General features: G+C 49.1%; 1 protein-coding gene across 4 annotated transcripts; it reads right to left on the bottom strand.

The window, feature by feature from the left end:
• Positions 1-639: 639 nt before the first annotated feature.
• On the bottom strand, positions 640-26,883 carry SPSB1 (splA/ryanodine receptor domain and SOCS box containing 1). 4 transcript variants are annotated; one of them, XM_042032164.1, is made up of 3 exons: positions 26,670-26,883; positions 5,759-6,574; positions 640-2,827 (listed from the first exon to the last, which is right to left on the bottom strand). In XM_042032164.1, the coding sequence occupies exons 2-3, from the start codon at positions 6,450-6,452 to the stop codon at positions 2,700-2,702; spliced, it is 822 nt and encodes a 273-aa protein (XP_041888098.1). In that variant the 5' UTR covers positions 6,453-6,574; positions 26,670-26,883; the 3' UTR covers positions 640-2,699. The 4 variants fall into 4 exon arrangements, with proteins under 4 accessions (XP_041888098.1, XP_041888099.1, XP_041888101.1 ...); XM_042032165.1 differs by lacking the exon at positions 26,670-26,883 and adding an exon at positions 15,088-16,427; XM_042032167.1 differs by lacking the exon at positions 26,670-26,883 and adding an exon at positions 10,662-15,067.
• Positions 26,884-27,055: the final 172 nt, after the last annotated feature.

Below are 27,055 nucleotides of genomic sequence, written 5' to 3'. Positions count from 1 at the left end.
TTTTTTGAGCTCTCCCTCCCCACTACCCTTATTAGGCAGTTCTCAGGCTGCAGTGGAACCTCACATGTTGCAGTGTGTGTGGGTGAACTGATTAAAAGATTTGGCTCCCTCACACACCTTGGTGGCTGCAGGGAAGACAGAAAAGTGTGTGGACAGGAGGAGGACTTAAAGCCTTCACCATCATGGACAAAAGTACCTCATCACCACCACACTTCCAGTCACTTTGGAGGCTTAACCTCACTGCTGGCACAACGTGGGAGCACCTCTGTATTGCACAGGTCGGTGACTGGAGGCACAACCAGCAAGCAGCTGTAAAATCAGCTATAAACCCAGTTACAGCAGGAACCCGAGGCTGCCTCATCACAGATTAGACTGAGCTCCATCTCTGAGGCTGTAGGGGCAGCTGTGCACAGGTTACCACACCTCACCACCCTGTACCCACAGCTGCAGCCTGCCCTCTGTCTGTACACACCTTTTAGATGCCAGCTTTAAATTGTTATTCCTCCAAGCAGAGATAAGGCCATGACAGCCCCTGCTTTGCCTGTCTGGGCAGGCTTCCTGGGAATAAGCTCACTGCTCATGTAGAAACAAAGGATAAAGAAATCTGATCATTTCATGCAAATAAAACCCATCACCAAGTAATATTTAATAAAGTTTATTAGGTTACTGAGTATTATCTACAGTCATAAAATAGAAAGAATTTTAAACTGTACAAAGTAATGTCCTGGTGAAGTGAGGAGAGATGGTAACAAGGGAGCACAAGGAGCATTAGGAGTAGGGAGAACACAGCTACCTCCCTGGAGTTCTGGAAGACACTGGTTCAAGTTGAAGGCAACCAAGTAGGGCTCCACACACACTGAATTTTGTGTCCCACCCTGCAACAGAAACTAGTACAAACCCCTACATTGAAAAAAAGTCATATAATATTAGAATAAAAAAGGGGCACATCACACCCCACCCAGTCTTGGCACCAACTCTGTGCTTTAAAAAATATACTATGCAAGTAGTTTATTTTCAAAAAGGTACCCTACAGCAGCTGTTTAAAACATGTTCTTATACATACATCACAAATATATATATTAACATTTTCAACAACTAAACTCATTTGTACCTACACAAAACTGAAGGGGTAACTCAAAAGCAAAAAAAAAAAAAAAAAAAAAAAATCCAAAAAAAAAAAACAAAAAGGTTTAAAAAAAAAAAAAAAAAAAAAAAAAAAAAACAAACCCAAAACAATCACACAAACATTTTTCAAGAAAAAAACACCAAGAAATGTGCAAAATAACCCCAGAAAGGCAGCATAGTAACCTGTGGAGAGGTCAAGAGAGCAGCTCCTGCTAATAAAGGAGTGTCATCCTCTTTACTTGGCTACTGAGGATCTATTTGGGATGTGCTGATTTTGCCTGAATTGCTTGTCCTGTTTATTGCAGTTCTCTCCTGCTCCCCAGCTCTGGAGAGGTTCAGTTTCTTCTTGCTGTGCCTGAAGATCACCCCCACTCTCTGCTAAATCCTCCCAAGTTCCACCCTGCAGCAATCCCCTCCTGGGCTGCTCACCTGCCTGCTGAAGGCATTTCTGCAGCCACACCGTGGCCACTGCTCTGGGACAAGCTCCCACCTGCAGCAGGGCACAGAGAACCATTCCTGCTGCAGAGCTAAGTGGAGATTAAGCTGGTCTATGACAGCACAAAGCCTGGTCTGGATGAATTTAAGCAGCTTATCCAAGAAGAGAATTCCCTAGCAGTGCCATTAGAGAAACATGAATGTTTCTCTAAAGCCCCAGCATGGAACAGGGGCAGAGCTCAGGGGACAGGACCTGCAGCTGTGTGACAAAGCTCATGCAGATGGGCTCACCCTATTGCACAAGTTTGTCCTTCCCTGTTCCCACATCAGCCAGGAATCCCAGACCTAAAGCTGCAGGTTTCAGTTGGGAAGGAGGCATGTGGAGACACAGCCTGACTGCAAAATTGACTGAGTCAGGAGGAGGCAGAGCAGAGAATGGAGCAGGAGAAGCAATGGTGCTAAACAAGAAAGCAGGAGTCACAACCCGTGAAACAGCAATAGAGCAAGGTGAGAAGTCCCAGCACAGATACAGACATCAGCAACATAACCACCTTCTCCAAATCAAGAAGTGTCCTGCTGGAAGGGCTCTTGGTTTTGGTGTTCCAGGGCTTGGGGTTGTACTTTTTATTTTTTGGCTTTTAAAAGCTCATCAATTAATTCTTTGTGGCATTGTAGACTCTTTCCAACTCTGCTGGCTATCCCGAGCCTTTCCATTCTTAGGACCTGGTCTTAACATTCCTATTCCTAATGCTTCCTCTTTCCCCAGATTATGTTTTTATTCTTTTATTATCATCCTTCCCTTTAGCTGACACAGAAAAATCATTCACTCCGAGGCCCTCGAACCCCAAGGATGCAGCACAGCCTTTTCTCAGGAGGAGCAGGGAAGCACAGAGCCTCTGTAAATGTTCCTTTTGTAAGTGTGCTGGGGAAGTGACTTCCAAGGAACAAAGCACTCAGTTGTGAAACAAGGATTACTTGAGAGCTCGCCAGTGAGGGCACATGGAGGCTGAAGCAGTGGCAGGAATGCTTTGGCCGAGGAGCTCCAACAGCGGGGATGACACGAGGGCGGAGAGCCCAGTGCTCCGCGGGTCGGCTCCGATCCATTGCCTTGGTTCCACCTCTGTCCTGGAGCACGAGGGTCATTGGTAGAGCAGGTAACTCTTGAGGGAGGCTGGCAGGGGCAGGGTGGGGATCTCAGTCAGTCTGTCCTTGCCCAGGGCAAGCCTCACGGCTCGCCGGCACAAGTCCATCAGAGGCAGTGGTTCAGCTGGGAAGAGAGACCCAAGACATTAACAGCCCAGCCCACAAGGCACACGTTCACTCTGCTGCTTCTACAAATCCCCCAGGAAAGACTGAGCAAGAGAAGGGAATGCCTGGCATGCCTGCAGGACCTAAGCCATTCAGCAGCTTCAGCTCATCAAATACACCAACAGAGCATGAGGTTTCTGTAGGTTATTTAAGCCGTACATGTGGGAATGAAACAATCCTAGAATACCAGCTGGAAGTTCCTCCTCTACAATACCATTCATTCCAGTCAGAACACATCTTCTAGCTCGTGCCTCTTACTGCAGTGTCCAGAAACTTTTGTAAGAGTCACTGAAGCAAAAGACTGCAGCAGCCAGAGCATCATGTGGTCTGGGTACCCAGAAGCACCATGATTTATCTCATATAGGAGGGTAACAGCTGTCAACCCCTCCATTTATACTGCATAGTTCCCATGAAAAACAAAGCCATCTGTCAAAGCTTCATGTTTCTACTTGCACCGTGACATTTTCCACTAGAGGATTCCCTCCTGTGTCACAGATCCGGGAAGGATACAAGCCTTTGGCTATCTTTTTCTGCATCCTGTACTTAAAACCCTGAACAAGACACTACAAGTTTTTCAGGAATGGCACAGGGGGCCCTTTGCTGCTGAGGAGTCATTCACACACGGAGGGGACTGAGGTCAAAGCCAGAGCTAACACATCCCAGCTGCACACAAGGAAGATACACATTAGTTCCTCACAGCCCCCGCTGCTGAACCTGTCACAGCTCACCTTGACACCCCGTGCTGCTCAAGCCTGAGGGGTTTGTCCTGCCCCCAGAGAGGGCTGACAGACATCCCCAACCAGATAACTGGACATCCTTCTACAGCCTGAAGGCTCTGCCTGCACCTTTAGAAAGCTTCCTTTACTTGGGCTGAACACAGACACCTAAAAGCACCCACGAGCACGGAATGAGTTTGGCTGAGAAGCTGCAGTTTTTAGTAACTTTGATAGATGCCTACAGCTCCAGCTTCTACTGCTACATGCCAAATTAATCTGACTGTTCATACAGCTCCCCAAGCACCACCATTTACCACACACGTTCTGTGCCACAAGGAAGGCACGGCTGCACTCAGCTCTGGCCTGGCCGCTCATGACCCATTTCAGGATCTGTGCTGCCTCTTGCACAGGGACAGGTTCCTGCAGCAGGCTGCACCTCTCTGCTCTGGCTGTGACACTGCCAAAGAGGCCCATTACTGGCAGCACTCCTTTGGCACTTCCCAGTGTAGCTTATTCTTAAACCACTGGGGCACAAACTCGCTGCATTCAAAGTCTGCCCCAATTCCGCCTGCTCTGCACAGAGATAGGTGGGACAGAGGCACTGCCCAGCCAGCATCCCAGGGGACAAGGGCCCTGACCTTCAGAGCCTTCAGATACTCACAGAACAAATACATTTCAGTTTAGTGGCCTTAAAAGGAGAGGATCTTCCAGAGAGATCAAGATTTGTCCTCGTCTAGTTTGCACTGATAACCCCATCTGACAGGAGACCAGAAGAGAAAGCACACACACATCTGACCTCCTTCCATTCACAAGCACTACAATCACTGGACAGTGTTGCCATTGAATGCTCAGAAGTGGTTAGAGCCAGACACCTTCTTTCTATCTGTGCCAAAACAGCATCCCGTCATTGCTGGCCTGGTGCCCACAATTCACTCCTTAGCTGAGAGCACATTACAACCAAATCCAGTCCTGGAGGTGGCCGTTTCCTTGCTAAGTGCAGCTCTGTGCCAGCAATTCCACAGACTTGCTGGCTTTGAGTGGAGCTGCAGGTTTTGGCTTTGACCCTCCAGCAAAACCTGGTTCCTGGAGCTGCTGACATTCTTTAAGATGTTGTGGCAGAAAGAGCTGGGCTTTCTTTGGGTGAGAAAATGCTCTGCCAAGAGCTCTCTGTTTGGTCTTGCAGAGCTGAAGTGTATTTCTCAAAGCACTTGCAGATTTTGCTCCTGCCCCTTTGCAAGGCTCTCCTGGTTATTCTGACAGTTCAGTTTTTCAGCTTTGTTGCACCCCAGTGTCAGGGTTTACCAGAGCTGGGCCAGCATCAGGACACCTCCAGCACAAACAGAAGAGCCCAACTTGCTACAGCCCTTGGGCAGACACTGTTCTGGAATGCAGGGGAAACTACTCTTCATACCGATACTGCCAAATTTATTTCACTAGCAACATAAATCCAGATTTTAATCCATTTCCTTCACCTCTCTCCTCCACCCTACCCAGAGGACTGAGTCACAGTCTGGCCCCATGGGAACTTCTGACTATGAGAGATAACAGACTTTAGCACATTTGGACAGCCAAATTTCTTACTAAGCTTAGCTAGAGATTGATGTGCCTGTTAGTAAAAGGCCTGGCATGCAAGCTGGGCTGACTACAGTATCCAGCCCCTTGACAGAAACGAGCACACCCTGCTCTGAGAGAAGCAGGGAAGGGAGCTACTCTTCTGAAAGATGAAAAACATTCCCATTTTCTTAGATAGGGAGAGATTTTCCCATTCTTGCCTGCAAGGGATTTTAAATATCCCTTCATTACCCACTTAAGGAAGGGGATTGTCTCAGAGACTGTTTTCTGTAAAGAGACACCAGGATTCCAGTGCCAGTGGTGCAACTGTCAGAAGAATGTTCCTGCTGCTCTTTTGGTAGCAATACAAGGTTCCCCATCTCTAGTTGGACAACTGGCATCACCTTCTCCCACCACCCCACCTCCCCAAGCCCTGCCTGCTCCCTGCAGTGCCCTGGTGACAGAACATGTGTGCAGTCAGGTAAGTATTATGTATTTGCCATCGAGCATTCTGCTGACACGAATCCTCACCTCTCTAGAAAGAGGAAAACCCTCCCCAGGATGGCCCAGCAAGGGCAGCCACAGGCCTGTGCTGCCAGAACCAGCACAGGAGTCATACTCACGGTCAAGTCCGTTCAAGTAGCACATCCGTATTTCACAGTGGCCCCACACTGCGCTCACCACCGGGTACAGTTTTTTCCCTTTGAGTCCTCGAAAGGCAACCCCCATGTACTGCCCATCCACAATGAAGCTCAGTGTCCCGTCATCCATGTCCAGAACCACCAGGAAGGAGTCGGGCACGATGAAAGTCTCGTCCGGTTCTAGGAAGGCAGGGTAGGTTTTGCTGGGCTGGTTCTTGCCGTCGTGGTAGAGTCTGTTGCGCCCGAGGTCCCAGCCCCAGGACTCGTGGTTGTTCCCCACGAGCGTCGTGTACCCCACGGAGTGCAGGGGGGCCTCTGCCGTGGCCACCCCGACCACGGCGTGGGTGCCCCGCTGGCGCATGGCCCACGTGATCTGCCACACGTGCAGTCCCCGCGTGTACCCCACCTTGCCCCTGATGGCATCTGTGCTCTGGGCCACCGGATGCCGGTGAAATATCAGTTTGTCGTCCTCTTTCACAAACACGTTCAGCGAGCGATCGTCGTTGTTCCACGAGTGCAGCAGCTGCACTTCGTAGGACACCGGAGGCATGTCCAGCAGCAGGTCCAGCCGGGTGGGTTTGCTGTAGTCCAGTCCTTGGAGCTCCTGTTTCAATGGCCTGTATACAGGGTCCCTCATATCCACAGTCTTTATCCCACCTGTGACCTTCTGACCCATTGTGTGTCCTGATTTCGCCTCTTTATAGGCTCATCAATTTACCTGGCAGCTTCTGCTGTCATTCAGCCCTGCAGAAAAGGTTGCCAGGAGACTTTGTCAAGATGTGCACCACTCAGTATTGCCTAATGGATGGAAAGAAAAACAAGAGACCAGTTAAACATTAGCACGTTCAGCCTTGTATGCCACATTCACAGAGCGCAGGTTCATCTGTTTATCCCAAAAACGCGTGCTTCCTTTCCACCAGCAGGAAGGGTTGCACAGATCAGCTGCCAAAGCAGCCATTGATACAGGGTTGAGGAGATAATTCTCTTCAACTAAAGCTTTGCTGAGTACCTTGGAGGCCTGACTGCAAGTCTAAAACAACAGACAAAAGCTGCTGGGTCCAGCCTTGGGGGGACACTCATTCCAGCAGCTCTTGGCCCCTCTGAACCCCTGCAGCCACAGAGCAGATAAACCTGCTGCCTGGTTTGTCTCAAGTGAGCAGCTTCGGTTGGGACAGCTTCGCTTCTCCAAGAGGAAAAAAATTCCCTAGTTTCAGCTGCAGAATCCAGGGGGAGGAGCAAGATTCTTCTCACAGTTTAGCAGTTTTCCTTCCAGATTGCAGAGAAACCTCTGAAACGTTTAAGCCAGCTTGGCTAGAGATACTTGCTCACTCTGTGCACCTCTCCTCCAGCACTGCATCCACTGAAGTGTCTCTGCTCTCACTCAGCAACACAAACAACCCTCTGTCAGACAGCTGCCAAACTGGGGGCAGCTATTAGGAGAATTAGAAGTGGGAGGGGTGCAAATGAGCTTTCTAAGAAAAAAAAGTGTTATTTTAACATTTCCTGAAGTGAGGCAATCATGCAGCGCTCCTGCCAGCTACAGTCACAACACTTACTCACAACCAAGGACCTCATCTGGCATAGAAAATAGAGCATGAATCAGATCTGGTTTAAAAATAAGATTACTGGACATCAGCAAGGCTTCAGCTAGAAGGTGAGCAGGGAAGGCTCACGTATGGTCTGGGTTAGTGATCAGTTCAGCAGCTTCCCTACAGGTCTTTACTACTAGTCCAAGGTATGCCATTGGAACAGTGAGTTAAATCCCAATTCTCAAGTAACAAGAGATAAGACTACTTTTTCTTTCCTTACCCACTTTTTATTTAATCATGGACAGAGAGGAAAATCCTGAGATTCTTTAAAAGCCACATCCCAATGCACAGGCTGCAGTACAGCTATTTCAAACTTTTCAGGGACCTCAGATGTTGGGCACTGCCAGGCAGAAGATGCCATTTAAATAGGCCCAATCATGTTATCAGCTGCTGAGATGACCATGACATCCTGGAAGTCAAATAAATACCATCCACAACATCAAAACAAATCCTGAACCATGTTAGCCAGCTGGTCAACAGCTGAAAACAAGCAAGGAACAGCAAAACCAGCTGAGGGAGGGCAGTCAGTGGATGCCAGTGCATATCCTCCCACGGCACATGATTTGGCTGCTGTGCCCCACAGCTCATGCCTGGGCCCACGTGTTTCCATGACTCACAGGCACTTCAGCCCCAAAGGGCACAGGCTTCCTTGCTCTGCAAGCCTAAGGAACAGCAACATCTCAAACCAAGGGATCCAAAGAACAAGCCAAAACAGACATGAGCTGAGCTTCCCTGGGAGAGGCACATTAATGCTGACCCAAAGCAATAATTTTTGCAAAGCTTCAGTGTAAGCTGGTTGCTCAGGCTGGGATAAAACCCATCAGGCTGCTGAGACAGAACATGTGGTGCTCTGCAGAAAGCACCAGGTGAAATCCCTGGCATTCCAAGGCCTGCGGCACATGGACAAAACCTGTCAACAAGGGACTGGCAAGGCACACGTGGAAGTCCATAGGCAAATTCAGCGTCGGAATTTTGATTAGGATAAGGGAACAAAACATTGGCAGAGAGAGGAGAGGCAGAGATTTCCTGTGCAGTACATGTGAGAACACAGCATAGGAAACAAGAACCAAAACAAAGCAGACTGCAGGAGTGCTGTTGCAGACCTCTTTGAAGCACAAAATACTCAGGACAAGTAAGGGAATAGGATTGTGCTCTTCATTAGCAAAACAATGCCTTGTTCATTATGGCTTTTTGCCTTTTGCCAACACAAGCTTCATCATATTTCTCTGAGGCTGCTGCAGCAGAAAGGGAATCACCCCAGTGAAAGACAGCAGGGACTCCTGAAGCCCATGGGGCAGGACAGCCCTCACTGCCTGCTCTCCTCCAGGGGCAGATTTCTGAACACCAGCACCACTCATCACTTCCATTGGTTAGGACTTCCCCAGGCAGACTGCTAACAGCAGATGAAAGACAATGGCCAGAATAAAGAGAAAGGAGAAAGGAAGGAAAAAGACTGAAGCAAAGGGGTCAATCGGAGTGAGAGCAGGTTGGGTACTGAGCACCCTGTGCCAAGACTTAAGTGCAACACAGCTCCTTATTAGGGCAAGGCAATAACTCCTGCCCACAGCTGGCTCTGCTGTTCCTGGCACCAGTCTGGTCTAGAACTGCAGAGTGGCACCTTGCCCTGCAGTCAGGAACACAATTACGCCCTCATTTTTTACAAGGAAAAGCCTCTTCATGCACAAGACAATACAGGCACTTTCCCGCAGCAGGAGAGAGACAGAAAGGCTTCTCCTGTTAAATTAATGGATTAATGCCCTGGGCAGCTTGATATGAGACACAGCCAGCCATAAATGAAAAGATATGCTGGGGAAGGAGCTGCTTCAAAACCTTTGAACTGCTACAGGTTTAAATACAAATGTAAACACTGAAAGTGCTTTTATCGATCTTATCAACAGCTCAGGCTTGCTGCAACTCTGCTTTACCAACACAAGCTCATCCCCATGATGCTCAGTTCTGCTCCCATGCTATTTTCAGTTCTATTGTTAACCTTCTGGGCTTGAAAACTGTGGAATGAAATTCTAAGGGTGTCTCAGAGGAAAGCATTCACTGCTATTTTCAGTGAGAATTGGACCTCCCTTCCATTTAGCTGTTCAGAGCAAGCAGTCAGTTTGCCATACTAGGAGGATATGCCAGGTTCCAAAACAACTGCTTGCTGCAAATAGATCAAGGCAGGAGACAGCAAAGACATTTAAATGGAAGGCAAAGTCCTGCTGTTAAAATAGGGAGAACACAGCTCTGCAAGTAAGCTATTGTACATGGCAGAGCAGAGTTGGTGTCCAGCTTCTCTTTGCAGTTCAGACACTCATGGCTCCTCACAGGTCCTCCCTTGCTCTGCACCTACAGGACACTTGTCTGGAGCATCAACAGGAACACATGAAGGATCCTCAACTCCTTGATTCCTATCCACTTTTAATTTATTTCTTCGCATCAGTTTACTGTGGCTTTATTTCCTTCCCAAATATTCATTAGGTGTACTTCTACAGATAAGAGACCAAACTTTTAAACACCTCACAGGCTCTGGGTGCTCTACAGACAATGAATCAGAGCCCTACTCTAGAGATTTCCAGCCTGGAACACACCTCAGGAGAAGAAAAGAAAATACATATACTGGACACGGTCATTGACTTGCTAACGGCTTTAGAACTAAAGGATTCCAGACAGTACCAATGAACGAGACTAAAAATCCCACTGCGTTTTTGCTCATGTTTCCATGATTTTGCTAGAAAAGCGTAAGGAGAACTTGGTTAATTTTCTTGGGCTGAATGTTCATCCTGCAAGCCAATAGCCAAGGGAGCCACACAACTCCCAGTCTGCCAGGTAACCTGCTAGCAGGTAGGTATGTGCACAGCCAGCACGTCAGAAACCCCACGAACACCCTTCACTGTGCTTTCCCTTCTTTAGAACGGATTCCACAGCAGAGATTTCCCCTTCCTCCCCTGGTGGGGCTGAGAACAGATCCCTTGATCACGGAGATATTCTGTGTAACCAAACTAAAAGCCAAGGTGGATCAGCAATGCTACAACGCATCTCGAAGAGGGGAGAACTCATGTGCCTCTAACAGCATCCAAACTTCAGCCCCAAAGAACCAGGACACTCGATTTTCCCTGGTGTTAGCTCTCAGCATCAGAAGCAGTGGGTGGCCTGCACTGTGTACTTCTGCCTGCTGCAGAACCCGGGCAGGCAGGCTGTGACATCCAGCCCAGTGCTGATGCAATCCCTTCACCAGCACTCTGGCCTCAGCACCCTTCCCACCCATGAAACTCCGATCAAACCCTGGGAAAAAGCAAGCTCACCTCTGCTGTTGGAGCTCTCCAGTGCTGTGTTAGCACAGACCAAGCAGCTACAGCAGAGATGACAGGAACAACTGCCCCAACAACATGGTCAGGGTGAGTTTCGGAGTGTTGCAACTTTGCTTAGATCAGGACTGGGCAGACAACCCTCGTTGCATAGCAATGGTTTTGGCAGCCTCACGGCCGCCTTGCCCCACATGGAGAAGGTTGCCACAGGGGCAACTTGCTCACCCCCACCTCCTGAGGAGCAGCAGCAGCTTGGCTCAGCAGGTTTGGCTGCTGGCAGGGCTCCGTGGCCGCCGCAGAAAGTGAAACTGCAGTCACAGATCACGAGAGCTTGGGCAAGGAAGAATTAAGAAAGGTGGCACGCGTCCCAGCAAACAGCAAAAAGGAAAATCTTCCAGCAGAGTAAGAGGCCCCTGACAAGTCACTGTGCTCGAGATGTGTCAGGGATGGGGGGAACAAGTCACTTGGTGTTTGGCAGCGCTTGACTTGCCTGGACTTCAAGGGCAATGCCTGCCCTGCTGAGCAAACAGCCCCATCCATCCCCTGAGCAGCACCAAGGGCTCTGCCGTCCCCACAGGAGGCAGCTGGCACACGCCAGCCCACCCTCAGACCTACAGGAAAGGCTCCTGCCCGTGGAAGCCAGGTCCTTGTACGGCACTGTTAGGACTTGCAAGGACTGAGCATCAGCTTGTCGGTGTGAGCACAGCTCGCTCTCACTCCTCGCCGTGGAATGATTCAGGCAGCTTCTGCTGAAGTTTTCTAGCTATTTTTGCCATGCTGAAGGCATCATGCCCTCTTACACCATCTCTCCAGTGTCTGGTTGTCCAAAACAAAGCACTGAGGTTACTCGGAGCAGCACATCTGAGTAAACTAAAACCCGAAGTAACAACCACCACCCATCCTCAACCAAGCCACTTACTAGACACCAACTTTAACAAATTTCCACTGTCCACATGGAACAGCTCCTGTTAACTACAGTGCTGCATAATCTGGCAGAAAACAATTCTAAGCAACAGGAGAGAGTTTACTTTGCAAAGTATTTGTAATGATGGAAGTACCTCAGAAGGAGTTCCAGAAGTTCCTGCCAGAGATCTTCCCTCCCATTAAAGGCAGGTCACAAGCAGCAATTTTGGTTGCAGAGAAAAGGCACTTCTCTAAATGAAACAAGTGAACTCAGGCTGGGTTTCCTCACAGAGGAAGTTTAGTGGATGTTTCAAAGGTCATTAGGCTCTTTCCAGCTCTGCATAAGGTAACTTACGAATGTCAACTGCATGTTAAAGCCCAGGCACAAACAAGACTCACTTTAAAGCAGCTTCTCAGAGGCAGACTGCAGTCATTTGCCTGCAACACCTATGTTCTCGGCACGAGGAACTGCTAGTCCAGCTCCCTATGGTCAACCCACTTAGGCCAGTACTCTCAAACAGTTCTTTTGTCGCTTTTCCAAAGCTACCTTGCAGAAGTTTTGTCCTGGCTATTCTGAGGACAGCAGCAGCATTAGGAAGCTATATAGGTTAAACCATTGCTGCTGCTGAGTCCAGATCTCTGCATCACCAGCAGCACAGTTGCTCCTTACCCTGCTCTGATGTGTCCATTTCCTTTCCACACTTACTCATAGTCTGTGGCCTTTACAGCCCGAGTCAGGACAAGGGGACTCTGGCTGCAAACAGTTCATTTACTGGTACTGGAACCCACAGATGTTAAAAGGACGTAAGCCATTTGCCCTTTTTTCAGCATGTTGGTTGTACAACAGGAATTAACTCCAAACACACGTCCTGAACACTGCAGAACTCTTCCACACAGACACACTGACCCCTGGGCTGCAGAGTGAGCAGCATTATGTGGCATAAGAAGGGTTGTTAAGTTGGCCATGGGGCCTGAAAGAAGCCATGGTAGTGTATTCACTGTGAGCAGCTGGTGAACAGGCCAGAAACCCAGCAAGTGAAGCTCTTCTCGCACCAGGCAGGATGGAGCCCCGGGTTTACCATGCCACACTGAAGTGACAGCTCTGCATCACAGCTAAACACTGAGAAATCCAGCCAGAGTCCCTTCCCATGTCCCCCTTTGCAGCTGCAGCACTGACCTTCCTTACACCTCTCCCCCTTTGCTCCTCTCCAGCTTCCTGCTGGTCTAGAATATCTTTTTGCAGCCAAGTGGTGAAGTGCTATTTTCCAGAAGCAACTTTAAACTGCGTTGTAGCAAGTGTTTACAGGCAGCTGTTACCTACCAGACCGACCAGATGAACTTGGGTTCCAGTTTAGCATCTGAATCATGCTTGGTGCCACAAGAAAGATTGCCACCTGCTCGGGTGTCAGCCAGGTCACCCTGCAGCCCAGCCATTCACCTGAGGCTCCCAGGCTCACAATACACACAGTGAACTGCAGACATCCCTTGCTGTCAGTGCAGGAGTTGGGGACAGAGAGATTCTTTTGGAGGAAACAGCAGAACAGCCGTGCTTTGGCAGCTCAGCCTGAGCAGAGACAGCACCTGTACACAGTGCAAAAGGCACAGACTTTTGACAGCTCCAGTTTCTTTACATGCACTCAAGAGATGTGTCCATAAGCTGCTTGCAGACTAAGTGCCATCAGATATAAGTCACATAAGCAGCAGGAAGAAAGGTCACAGGCAGCCCTTTCTCACATGTCCAGAGGTTCACCTTCCTTACACCTTTCTACCCGTCCTGCCACCTTCAGCTGGTTTTCCCCACATTATTGAGACTTTGCATGTGAACAAGCACTGCTTCCAGAAGCCTCACAACCCTTTAAGGCTGAAATCTACGCTTGGCACATTGCAAATACAAACCCCCCAGTTTTGTAACCAAACACTTGAAAGGCCTGGTCCAGCTGCCATGCTTGCCCAGTGTTTTTCCCTCCAGCATTGGAGCCATTTGATAGGCTGCATTTAGAGAGGCATTTCCTCCACAATTAAGCCACTATAAATTTTAAATAGTAAATGTTTATGTTCAGAACTATTTGCATTAAAGAAGCCCACATAATCCATAATAAGCCACCCTCTTGCACAAGAACTCCCTGCTTTTTGTTATTTCCCCACTTAATTTGCAGCCTACACTGCCCACTGTCCATCCCTCATCTCTGTTTAAGTGTCTAGATTCATTAGTTTTGTCTGATAATGAGGAGATGGGGAGGGGAGCAGTGGGTGGAAAGAATGAAACTGATGTTTCTACCTCTGCCCAGAGTTTCCACTCCTGGATCAAAAGCACTTTTTTGGCTCTAACTGCGAGATTGGCCAACGCCACAACCCATCAGGACAAAAATTTTGTTAACAAAACACTGCTTTCCCCTAAAAACAGTTCATGAAACACTGTAGCTTCTTGCTAGCAGCAGCTGCATTAAAAGAAATCCATGTTCTCAGCAGTCACCTACCAAAACTCCCCTTCTGTCTTCTTCCTAGGTGACAGCAGGGCACAACAAAGAGACTTTCTCAAACAGATGGCTTGAAAACGTCCACAGTGGACTGTTAGGATTTCAATCCCTACTCCTAAAGGCAATATAATATACTCTGTCAGGAGACACAGGATCCAGCAGGATTCCTTCTCCCAGGTAAACCATTTGTAGACGGAGCTGTTTTAATGTTAAGGTTGTTCAGTTACTGTCTCTTCCTTTTTTCATTTAAGGATGTCACAAGCACTGCTAACAGTAAAGCAAAAATCCCCACAACAGAACAGCTGCCAAGCACCAGATTACTCAGCCTGTTACCCTCAAATACGTTTATTGTGTCTGAAGCTTCAGCACATGTATTTACATCAAATACATCTCCGCCAGAGGGGAAGTTGTGCAAGTGTCTGGTACTGCTCATCACTACAGAAAAAGCATAGTTGAAAGCATAGTTTCTGTACTAGAAACAAATCATTCTTGGTCCATTGCAACAGAGTCTCTGCTCCCTCCAAGCAGATTCTTACAGCACCAGGAACTGGATGCTGCTCTGATTCAGAGGGCAGAGCAGCACATTCAGCAAAATCAGGGCCTCGTGGTGCAGAACTGAAGTTATGCTCCATCCCTGCTTCCCTGGTGCTCAGCTTGGGAAGCTTTGGCACAGCTCCTCCCTGGATCTGCATTTCCCCCGTTTGGATGGGCAGCAGCAGCACCAGCCTACCACAGAGGAGAGGAGGAGACACTTGGTAAGAGGGAAAGATCCAAGTGCTGCACCCTTCTCAGCCTGGCACATCACCTGGAGAGTGCTGGAGCAAAGGTGAAGGTGAACAACAGGATTCACAGAGGATGCCACGAACTGCCTGTTACTGAGGAAGAAATCCCAGGTTCTGATACCCAGAACACCACTCAGTTCCTCCTCACAAAACCCTGCCTTGTCCCTGACATTTAAGGAAGCAAAAAACAGATTCAGTTCACATGCCTTATGGTCTTACCTTGACACATGGAAAAACTCAACATTCCTCTATAATACTTACCCAGATCTCTTCATCCTCTGCTTCTTAAGCGTTGAAAAAAAGGAGACTGAAGTTACATCCTTGTGTATGAAGACCCCTGTGGATCTTTCACACTTTAAAACTACAGATTCAGGTCTTTCCTGTCCTGAGGTCTGTGGAGACTGAGGGTGTCACCACTGAAGACAAAAGCCTCACAAGAGGAGACAGCTGAGTCACTGAGGAAGTGACTTTCTTCGTACTGCTTAGGAAACCATTCTGTTCACTTAGCAGAAGGATGTTTTCAGAAGTCACCACCCCTGCAATGCATCCAAAGCAGGAGCTCATCACACAGTCCTGACAGGTTCCTTAAAGCAAGAACCCCAGAGCCTGTCAGATTCTCCAGTGCCTCAGATTCTCCAGTGGCACTTGCCCATAGGCAAAAACACCTTCCATGGTTTCCCTCAGTGAGTCTGGTAGTTCCAGTAGGTATTTCCCACACCCCTACTCTCAAATGAGATCTTGCACCATGACCTGCACAGCAGATGTGCCTCTGCTGCATCAGACAGCTCTTGCAACGTGCTAAATGATGACAACATCTTTTCTTCCATGCCCTGGCCACTGGCCAAGCCAGCCATGGCTTAAGTTTAGGAATTGCCCATTCCCTGAAGTCACCTGCTACATAAGCAAGGCTGTGGCTCAGCCTTATCCACCAGCTGTCCTCCCTCTGAGGACAGGCAGGCCTCAACATCCCCCTTGGAAACAGCCCTCACATCACCCTTTAGGAAGTATTGCAGGAACAGCGCTCGTCTTTTTAAGTGGAAAAGATGAAAGCCAAAAGCTGGATGCTCACACGAACCTCATGCTCAGTACGAGTCTTTGAAGGCAGGAAGGCTGGGGAGGGCAGGCTGGGCTGGGAAAAACAATTCTGTCTGGCTAGAGGATGCAGACTGCCTCGCTGCCACGGCGCAGCGTCGGAAGGGCTGTGCTCTCCCCAGGTCCTTGCTCCTGCTGTGCTGCACCTCGAGCTGCATGGCTGGCACCCCTGACAGCTTCAGCCACACGCTGCAGCTGGAAGGAAAACAACCTGCACAAACACTGTGCACTGACACCAATGTCTGGCACCTCCTTTCCCACGTGCAGCTTCCCCTGAAGCAGCTCAGCTTCATCTACACCTCCCACCCCAAAAGAAGTCACTGATGCTCCCAGGTGAGGAGGGATCTGCATGTTCACTTAGAGCAAGCAGGGTTCAGGAGCTTCCAACTCTCAGATTTGTTTCCAAGGAACACAGAATTACCTTCAAGATAAAAACAGCAGTTTTATTATCAAAGTTAACTAGGTACTTTGCTTTGAAATACAGTTTCTTCCCCTACATCAAAGGGCTGTTAATTTTAGTCTTGTAGCAAAAAAAAAAAAAAAAAAAAAAGTAGAAGAAATGAAAGCAGCATCTGCTTGGAAGAGATGAATGCAAGATAAAAGGTGTCTGTGACAGAAAGCTGGCAGCAGCCTTATGTTTTCTATTCAAGTTTAATCTGGGAACAACAACCACCCTTAAACATAACAAAAGCTGTGGAAAAACCCCTTTCCAAATCCAACGACATAGCCAGAAGATGCAATTTCTCTTCTCCAATTGCTGCAGCAGCCAATTGAGGTGAAGAGTCCAGACAAATCCAAGCTTGCTATACCAGGGTCACCCAGTACCTCAGCTTGCTCGAGTCCACAATACCCCTGCTTTAGCTTCCAATTCCTCTTTCCCTCCCTCAAGTCTCCACAGAAAAAGCAGTTTCCTAGAGATCTCCCACAAAAGGAGGCAGTCACACCATGGCAGAACACCTCCAGCATGTCTGGGCATAAATGGTTTGCAATCCAGCCAGCAGAGAACAGCAAACAGCACTGACATTTCTCGTCTGCCCAGGACAGGCTGTTCTCTGCAGAGGCTCCAGTCAGTATCATCACTTCTGCAGTGGAAGAAGTGAAGCATGGATCCTTCCAGTGCATAGCAGGGAGTATGGAAAGCTGCTCCTTGTGACCTTTAAACTGTTTGGAACTATCGAGGAGCCGGCGCAGTGCACTCTGCCTGACCCAGCCCACTGCCAGCTTCTAGAAAGATGTGGTGCTCATCTCCCATTTCTGAGGCAGCTGCCAGAAGCTGTGTAACTCAAACATTGGCTATAGGAGCAAAAACCCAAGGAAAGAGCTGGATAAACATGGAACAGACCAGTGCCCAGACTTTTGTCAACATTCAGCAAACCACTCCACCAGCAGGCTCAGTAGGGTGAGCCCTCCACGTCCAGGAACACACACCAGCAACGAGGGATCGCCCAGCAGCTCTCGAATGCTGAACTAAGAGGATATTCCTGGCAGACAGATTGCACAAGAGACAGCTCACACTGCCAGCTTTACTGGAACACACTCAGCAACTCCCCACAGCAGAGCATGCCGGGATGATGCTTCACTGGGTTTCTGACTTGTCATTAGCCAAAAAAGTTTAATGACATGGTTGGACTCTGTGTTTAGCTATAATTGACCTGGGACATCCCATAATTAGGAAGAGACACTGCACATGTCACTGGAGCTGGCTGTGAGTGCAGTCTCAGCGTGATGCAATGTTTTGCTTTCACCATCACCTGAAAGGGTCCCTGGAAATTGCTGTGGTGGTTTGAGACAGGCAGGGTGACCCAAAAGCTTTGGCTGGCTTCTTAAATCATCCACCAAAAGGCTTCACAAAGCAGCAATTTTAAGAAGCCCTTCTAGCCTGCCTGCTTGAAATTTTATCCCTGTAAAAGCTCAACGAGATAAATCAGATTTGAAAGGCAGAGTGCCAAAATGAAGAGGATAAAAGCACTTTACCCAAACTGTGGCTGCAGGAATGTACATGCTGCTTTCAGAGGACATCTGCACTGTAAGGTGGCCAGATATCCCAGAGCAACTTTTTCCTGGAAATAGCAGTTGTGGTAATACAGAACAAATGTTTTTGCCAAAAAAAAGTGACCAAGATAGGCACTGCAGCATTGTCCACACTAGCTTCACTACTGGTTCAAGTGGCAGAGGGTGAAATTTGTCCCTTAGTCTTACTGGGACACACTCAGAAATTCATTCCTAAGCAACAGCTTCACAAGCTTGAACTCTGTAAATAAAGTGATATTTAAAGTGGCTTCCTCACCACCTCCAGTGTGCCAACACTCAGCCGCACCCCAAGGCACAAACGCCTGCACGGGAGGAACGACATGGCCACTTCTCAGAGTCTGAGGTCTGGCTGGTGGTGACAGGGAATGCTAAGATGGTTTTTATCCCTTCTGTTTCCACCTCCCAAACCCTCTGACACCACCACAGAAGCCTGAGTAAGCAGAGTCTGAAGAACATGCATGTCCTTCCTTCCCTCCCTAGGGCTTCTCAGCAGACTAAACTGTGGGTTTCCTCTCTAAAACAACAAAATTCCATACCTGTAATTAAGCCAACAGCTTTCTGCTGTGACTATCCAGACTTTGCCATCTGGGTCCTTTCCACTATGGTGACCCATTGGAAGACCTCTCCAATGTAAAAGACAAGGAAGAGTGCAACAGTCAGTGATGAAACACGCTCGTGAGCTGTACTCCTGAGCCCTTATCTAGGCACTAAACAGCTGCCAGGACTTCCAGAGTTCAAAGGCAAGACAAAAGCTGTGCAGCCAACCTATCCTCCCAACATACCTCAGCCATCACAGGTCCTCATAAGTCAACATGCCTTCTAAATAAGTGTTTAACATAAACATTTGTAGAGTCACTTAATTCCTGGTGAACGCAGCTATTTGATGTGGGCCACAGAAAGCTCCCATGACATCAATGGAAAGTTTCCAGTTAGAAAACCAGGTTTGAAACAGATTAATAGAAGTTAAAAAATAGAGATGAAGAAGCCTTGTAGAAACAGTCAGAAGATCTGTTCTCAAGCAAGATGCACTCAATGCACTCAGGACCAAGCAGAAAAGAGAAGCTGCCTTGCTTTTTCAAAGTTTAGAGATCAAGAGTAGTAGAGATAAGCCAGTTAAGTCAGCTGCTGTCTCCAGTGTGTAGGTTTCTGTCTTTTCTGAGGCTGCTCAGTCTCAGTCAAAGTATGTTCAACTGTTTCTTGGCTGCTGCTGGAGTTCTTACTCCTCCTTTCGAGGAGGCTGGATGGCTTGGCCAGGATTTGCTGTGTGCAAACACCAGTTGGAAAGTAATGAGAAGGCCACTGCCACCTACCACTCAGTGCACCACAACCTCCCAAACACAGGATAGATGTAAACTGCCTGGAATAGCCAATGCCTGGAACATCAAACAAAGCCACCACATCCAACAGCCTTTTCTTCCATTAAAACCTCGCACCAGACTAAACTCACCTTGTGGTTTTATTCCCACAGTCAGCTCATGACACTACTACTGCTAACATTCAGTGAAAGCATAAACTGAACCCCCCTCCAGATAATTCCAGTGCTCTGGGGATGCCATCCTAGACTGGACAAAGCTGGCTGTGGAGCTATTCACCCTGGAGGAATTCATCTAAGCACGGATAACTGGACTGCCCAGCTCTTCTATCAGACCTGCAGGCAAAATAGGGTTCCACTGAGGGACCTGCAAAGCCACCTTGTCCTTGCTGCCACCCTGCCACCTGCTGGGCCATCTGCTCTGTCCACCTGGGCCCCAGGGCTTCTCTGGCACCACAACCCTGGGCCAGACACCGTTTCTGTGACAGACCCGTTCTGTGGGCCTCTTAGATATGCCAAAACAAGATTTAAGAGCATATTGAATGTTTTCCTGTTGAAAAGGCTTTTATGCTGATACAATCACTGCCGTGCCGTTTTGCACCGTGAAATGGAGATTCCCATGAGGCCAAGGATTCTTTCAAAACCAGTCTAGGCTGAGGATTGGTTGGCGTTTTTGCCAAGTTTGAAGACAGCCTAATCCAAATAACGTAAGAGCACATGCCTCTGAACAAGTGCTGGTTACAATACCTTCCTCTCCACCTGAATGACCATGAGCTTAAACCCCATTCTCGTATCTTAAATACACAGGGGGATTTGTCCTCAGTCCTAACATAGAGCACATTGCTCTCCAGGGCCCACCTGCTTCAAGAAATCTCTTAAAGCTCCGTAAGCCACTCAACTCTTGTTTCTTACCAAAATTCGCAATTCTTCTCCATTTAGACAGAAAAGTGTTGCTATATTTATCCCAGAAAACACAGTCCAGCAGAGGATAAGACACATATCTCGTTTTACTCTTGTGTGTTCCTAGGTGCAGCCCAAAAGTCTTGCCACACCTCTGGCCTAAAGCCCAACCTGCTCAGCTGAGTCAGGGGCTGCTGCCATGTCCCGGCGTGCAGCCAGTGGAAATTCTGTTTAGCCCATGGATAACGTGCTGCCATGTGGCTGTGCCACAGCAGGAGGCTGAGCTGTTCTGCCTGGAAGGGAACACCAGCATGCCCTGAGAGCCACATCCCTGCACCAAGGGGCAAACGTGGAAGGCACCTCATGAGTCACAGCCAAATTCCTTTCTGGAAAAAATAGGTACAGCAGAAAGTCCTTATAGAAAAAATACACACACCAAGTATGCATTCAAGTGCACCCAGCAGCACAGATTTCCTTCCAAAACGAACAAACCCAGTCCAGCAGCAGATTCACTGGAGTTCCTTGCAGGCAAACATCTGGAGGTCTCTGCCATCCCGGGGTGACACAGCACGCTTGGCAAGCTCCCCAGGTAACACAGAGCCTGGCTCTGGAGCGAGCAGAGGGCAGTTGCACAATCCCTGCTGCAGATGTGGGCGACTGCTCCTTCCAGGCAATCTCATCAGGTGTCCCTCCCGCCCAAGGTGTTGACACACAAAGCCGTGCCTCTTGCAAATCCAGTTCCGTGTCACACCAGGCTCTATCAGGTTACCCAGACAAAGCCTCAGATTTAGTGTTATTGTTGCTCATGCCAGAAGGGCAGAGCTGGACCTGTGTGGGCACTGCGGGCACACAGGACCTGCCCCTTCAGCAGCCTCCCCAGAAGGCAACATCCTGCAGCCACCTGCCCTCCTCACAGCCAGGGGACCAGGAACACCAGCACAGCTGGACAGCAGCACGGCCACAGACACCAGTGCCAGGGAAACAGGAACGATGCAGCTGAATGAACTGTTCAGGAAAGCTCTCAATTCCTTCAAAAGCTACTTGTAAACACAGTTTAAAAAGTTCCACTATTCAACAGCTTGCTGGTCCTTGAGTGGATCATCTGACAATCAATTAACTGAGGCAGCTAGCAAGAAACTACAGTGTCCAAGTTCCAGGACGAACCTCAGTCTTTGAAATAGGGCAAACTGTGTATCTTATGTTTTTGAATGTATCTTTCTTCTTCTCCCCATCTCAACCTTCAGCAAGTCAAACCCACAGCCTGGAAAACCAGCAGCACATTACGGTGCTGGTCTGCGTCCACTCCCTGAATTTTCGCCCTTACCCAAGCTCACAGCCACTTCACAGCACATTAGCTGCCCCTTTTCAACTTCTGCGCAGCAGCTGTACCTTGGCAGGACAGCGTGCCACATACCTCACCTTGCAGCAATATCCTGCTGGAATCAGTGCCATGTGTGCAGCCCTCCTGCCCTTCTCCTCCCAGGCTGCAAGCTAAGCTGTGCTGGCAAGATCTAAGAGATATGTGTGCCTGAATCAATACCAGAGTCAAGTCTGAGGCTGAAACCACTTACAATTGCCTATCTGATCCTCTCTGCAAGAGGGAAGCACAGCACTCCAGAAACGCTGAGAGGAAAGCAGTGCCCCGGCTCGCGAAAGATCAAACGTTCAAGGGTTTGGTTCACTCCCACCCCCAGCTCCAATCGGTTCCAGCTGGAAGTGCACAGCGTGCCACACGGACAACCCCAGAACACGAGCAGTGACACCGTGGGGGACACCAGGCAAGGGAGCCCAGTGTTCAGAACCTTCACAGAAGGGTGACAGCACAGCCTGCAGCAGCTCATGCCTATCACATAACCCTAGAACAGACAGTCCAAGCAACTGCATTTCCTGCCCACAGGCATCCAGCCAGGTACTTTCTGGATTCACACAGGCCCACCACTTCTTCTCAGCACAAGGGTCAACAGGTTTATTCTGCAGCTGTTCGAGTTTACAGGAACTGGGATGCAGACACGAACCCTCCCAGTTCAGCTTACCCCTCACCAGCTGGTCACAAAGCTCCGAGCATTTCTTTACATGGGCACCTCTTGAATGGTCAAGTCCCAGATGCACGACTGTCCTGGGATTAGTGTGGAACAAAGCAACCTCTCCCTCATTGTCCACATTCAATAACATGACTGGTTTAGCCTTAAAATAGCACGGGGAGACTGAGTATCAATGTAGAACTGCTGACAACACAGCACAACCCCATCCACTCCTCACACCCAGTGTCCCCACAGCTCAGTAGCAAGGGCCACTGTCTGGAAGCATTTCAAGAGTCATTATTCTCTTCTTACTGAGAAGCAATGCTGCTGTCCCTGCAGCACAGACCCAGGGGTCCTGGAGTACCACCCAGCAATGAATTAGGGCACCTAGGTAAGAACCACACTTTGGCAAACTCCAGGGCCTACCACTAGCCTCCAAACACTATAGTTAGGATGTAGGCATTTTTCACATGTCTGCATTAAGTAGATTTTAATTTACAAGAGGCCATTCAAACCAGAATTTATCCACAGCGAAGTTTGCAGAAGTTTAAACCAAGAATTTCTAAACATCTGAGACCAATGTAGCCTTCTCATGTAGAGAACAGCTTGGTCTTACCCCTTGCTTGCTTTTCTTGGCTGTTTACCATCTGTGGCTCACATTCTTCAGAACTAAGTTGTTTCTGCAGTTTTTGTGCCACTGAGTGCCTTTGTACATTTATGGTGTCAAGGCCCCATCTGGGATCTCCTCAGGACAGATTCCTGACTTGATAACATACCAGCTCTCCAAAGAAAGCAGTTTGAAGCTAACATCGACACAGCTGCTCTGACTTAGAAGCTTCATCAAATTCCCCTTCCAGGCTAAAAGAAAAAGCCCATGTTTGGTAACTCCATTCAGACATTACCACCTTCTGCCCCAAAGCTCTCAATTGCTCTCACTTCGCAGACAGATGGTGGTGGTTGTTTTTTTGTTTGTTTGTTTAAGTAAAAAGCTTTCTCCTTAAAGAGAAAGCTTTGTATGAGGACAAAGAAGTGTGTCACTTTCGCCTCCCAGGGGAAGTTTTACTCTTGCACAGCAGCAGCAGCACTGCTTCAGCTTGAAATCTGTCTTCCCAGGTTCTAGAACAGAAGAAACTCACAGAGCCACGGAAATATCAGTGGACAAGACTCTCCAGCATTAAGGAAAAAAGCTACGGCAAAGACATGTGGCTGTTTCTCTATTAAATGAGAAAAAGATGCTAATCCAAAAAACTCTGAAGCTGATCCTCAATGCTGCTGAAGTGCAACACATAAAACCAGAAGGGAGGACGGCATCTTCCACACAAACAGAACACTGGCAAGTCAATGACTGCCAAGCCCCCCACTCCTCACTGTGGCACTTCCACACTGTGCACAGATAGGAAGACATTTCCCACCTTTTCCACCCCACTGCCAGAATGAGCCACATGGCAGAGCCCATTAAATAAAACCTGGTATCAAGTATCCAGCCCAGCCTTAGCTACCAGACAAGCAAAGCATTAACTTCATTCTCTGCCTTTCTGAACAGCCGAGCGCCAAGGGGAGCGATGGAAGCAGGGCCACACATCGAGGCAGATGTCTAGGAAGGCTTAGCCCACAGCTGTCCCTGGCCTGCAGCCCTGCACTCATCCCTCCAAACCACACTCCCTGGAGCACACAAACACTGTCAGGTTGCCACAAGCACCAGCTGGCCTGGAAAGCTCTGGGCTGTCAGACCCAGCCCAGGCACAACAGCGTGTGACAAAGAGCTGTCCCCAGCAGTCATGAGACAGCACCGAGCACCCACTGCACCAGCCCTTGCATCTGCTCATCCCAGAGCTCAGGGATATTGTCCTCCCTCTCCTCTTGCCAAAGCAGGGGCTCTGCAAAGGCAGCCCCTTGGGCTGGGACAGCTTTACTCAATTTCAGCTCGAGAGCAGGACACTGTTCATGGTTCAGCTGAGTGTTCTGTCAGTTCCTTACTCGCTGCTACATGCTGGGGATGGACCTCCACACAGCATCCAGTTCACACCAAACCGATTTTACTAGGGAAATTTTTTTTGTATTTCCTTCCCTTAAACACTCCAGGCAGCTCGTGCCACCCCACAGCTACAGAAGAAAGCAGTTCCTGTACCCAATTAACACCCAGAGTGAGGATTTTTTCTCTTCGCTGTATAAACCACTTAGTCTGCAAGAGAATTTTCTGACCATTGCCACAGACCAATTTACTTTATCCCAGGAGTTTCCAAAACATTACCATTAAAGGCAGAGCAGTACAGAGTCAAAAGGGAATAGATGCTTTAGTAGTCCTTGGGAAAACACAGTTAACAGTGGCACATTTTCCCCACCACGTGCTTGGAAACTGTTATTTTTTAGCTGTATTTTCTCACACTCAGCAGAGAGTATTTGGCCATCACCTGTAGCACATATCCCATCTTTGCTAAGGACAACTGCACCCTTCCCCCAGCAATTATTTATGGAAACAGAGGCAGCTATAGCAGTTACTCACATGGGGTAACTCAAGGGAAGGTTTCTTTGTTGGCCAGAGCAGTGCAGTAACTGGAAGTGAGTCAACACCTTGACATGAGCTCATTCTGCAAAGGCCACCAGCAGAGGAACCCAGTGACTGCAGTCTGGTACCAGACACTTACTCACTTTTATTCTGCAGGCATCATACAGCTTTGTCTGAAAGCAGCTGGTGCCTGACTTGTGACTTGGCAAGTGATGGGTATGAGATCCATCACACACCTGGAAACACAAAGGAGTAGGGCAGCAGCTGCACAGCCAGCCACAGACACCAGGTTTGGGAAACTGCCACCAGAACAGAGCTGGTTACTGTGGTTCATGCAGGTCTAGCCAGCTGTTCCTCCACTGCTGTTATGCTGCACTGCTCTGCCAGTTCATGCATGTACAAGGCTCCTGCCACAGGACATGGAGATAAGCACAGCCCAGCTGAAACCACCTCATTGATACTCCCTGCCAACACCACTGAATCCTCCTCACCCCTTGTCAACACAAGCCCTCAGTGACTCCAGACTCAGTAAGTACAAGTATACTAAAGCCCAAAATTATAACCACCACTTGCATTGGCCTCTCAGAGCCCATCAGGTGCCAATTTCAGCATATGCAGAGGCATCAGCCACGAAATTTGACTGAGACACAAACCTCGGACAGCCACAGAACATACTCCATTCCACATCTTGTATTCTTCAAAACCTACATTGTGACTTCGAATATTATCTGTCAGCACTCAGTCACAAACCCTGGCATAGTGTCCTCACTGGCTCATTAGCTACAGATTTTTAATTCCAGTAACTTAATGAATTCTTAATTAGCCCTCACAAGACTTGCAGACTGCTTTCACTTTTTCTGAGGAAAGGAAATAGGAGCCAGGGAAAAAAAAAAGCCCAGACACAGGAGAGCAACAAGCAGAGGCCATTCCCCACATGCAGCAGTGAGTGACTGCACACAAACACAGCACGTGTCAGCCGGCCAGTTCCTGGAACACAGGCCCACATCTCAGAAGCATCCAGCAGAAGTTTACAAACAAGCTCCAAAGGACATTACAGTGCACTTCAGCAACCTCTAGGGCAGAGGAGAGAGGCTGCAAAAGCTGCTGCTGATGCACTGCAACAACCCAATATCCCCCGAGGAATACCCTGCTGGAGTTCATCCCCTGCCTTTAAGGGAGGGGAAGAGTAAATTGCTGCTTTGCGCATCCATCATCACCACTGTGGAGAGCTCGGCAGGGCCAGCGGGCCAGGCACGGTGACAGAGCAGGGAGGGGACAGGGCAGCTCCCGCCGGTGGGTCAGGGAAGATGCTCCTCCACTTCGGTGCTTCCTGGCAAAAAAACCCCCAGCAGCACGGCTCCATCGCGTTCCCGGCTGTTCCCTTATCAACTTACCACAAAAATATCCTTCCCTGTAGGCTGTGAGAGCCCCTCTGACCATCCTACAGCCAGACCTCTCTTACTGTAGGCTCAGCACAGTTTGGTCCTGGTGATGCAGCAGCCAACTTACACCAGCAAGACTGAGCTGTCTGTGCTACCGAGCTTTGCAATGCTGCATCTGGTGTAGAAACCAGGTGTTAGAGGGGTGGGAAAAGCACTGATTACTCCTGGGACAAAAGGTTTATAGAGCCATCCTGCATCGCTATCATGCAAAAGGAAAAAAAAAAAAAAAAACAAACGAGGTGATCTTTCTTCAAGGAGCAACCCCCATTTTTGCAATCATTTTGTAAACTTCCTTATCTTGAGCCACGGCTCAGACAATTCACAGGTTTTGATTCAGGCATGGCCACCAGCAGCCACCAGGCACCCTGGCTGCCCACTTCAGTCACAGAATGAGGACAAAACACGGCACAGTCCAGCAGGAGGCTACAGCAAGACTGACCTTATAACAACAGTCTAGGTCCTTCAGGTACAGGATTATATAAGTCCCCGTTGTATTCGCAAAGGTTTATGTAGTAAGAAAAGAGACACAGTAATCAGACCTTGTAAGGTGAGCTCCGGAGGCCACCGCGGTAACCACAGATCCTGAACAAACAAGCTCGCTTCCCTAACGAGTCGGAGCTATCTGAACCGATTATCGCTGTTTGCTCTCCAAACCCGCACCCGGCCGCGCCAGCCGGGCTCCGGCAGCCGCCCCTCCCGCGGCATCCCCGGACCGCGGGGATCCTCGGGGCGCCGCCGGAGCAGCGGAGCCCGTCACCTCCGCCAGCCCCGGAGCTGCTCCCCGCGCCGGGACGGGCTCCAGGAGCGGCCGCAGCCAGCGCTCGGCCTCGCCCCGGCGTTCAGGCTGGCACCGCCCGCGGGCCCTGCCCGGGCGGAGGCTCCGCTCCGCGGGGACCGAGCGCGGAGAGGCCGCGGAGCCGCCCCG

Source organism: Corvus kubaryi, unplaced genomic scaffold (assembly GCF_017639235.1).
Source record: "Corvus kubaryi isolate FWS band 111438036 unplaced genomic scaffold, C.kubaryi_AGA036_p1.0 37352, whole genome shotgun sequence".
NCBI classification, from domain to species: Eukaryota; Metazoa; Chordata; class Aves; order Passeriformes; family Corvidae; genus Corvus; species Corvus kubaryi.
This window is presented reverse-complemented; position numbering and strand designations above follow the sequence as displayed.

What these genes read in the sequence shown, in the direction of transcription:
- SPSB1 (XM_042032164.1), bottom strand. Translation starts at nt 6,452, where the DNA reads ATGGGTCAGAAGGTCACAGGTGGGATAAAGACTGTGGATATGAGGGAC. An exon ending in CTACTTGAACGGACTTGACC is followed by an intron (nt 2,828 to 5,758) that starts GTGAGTATGACT and finishes CTCTCTTCCCAG; the next exon opens with CTGAACCACTGCCTCTGATG.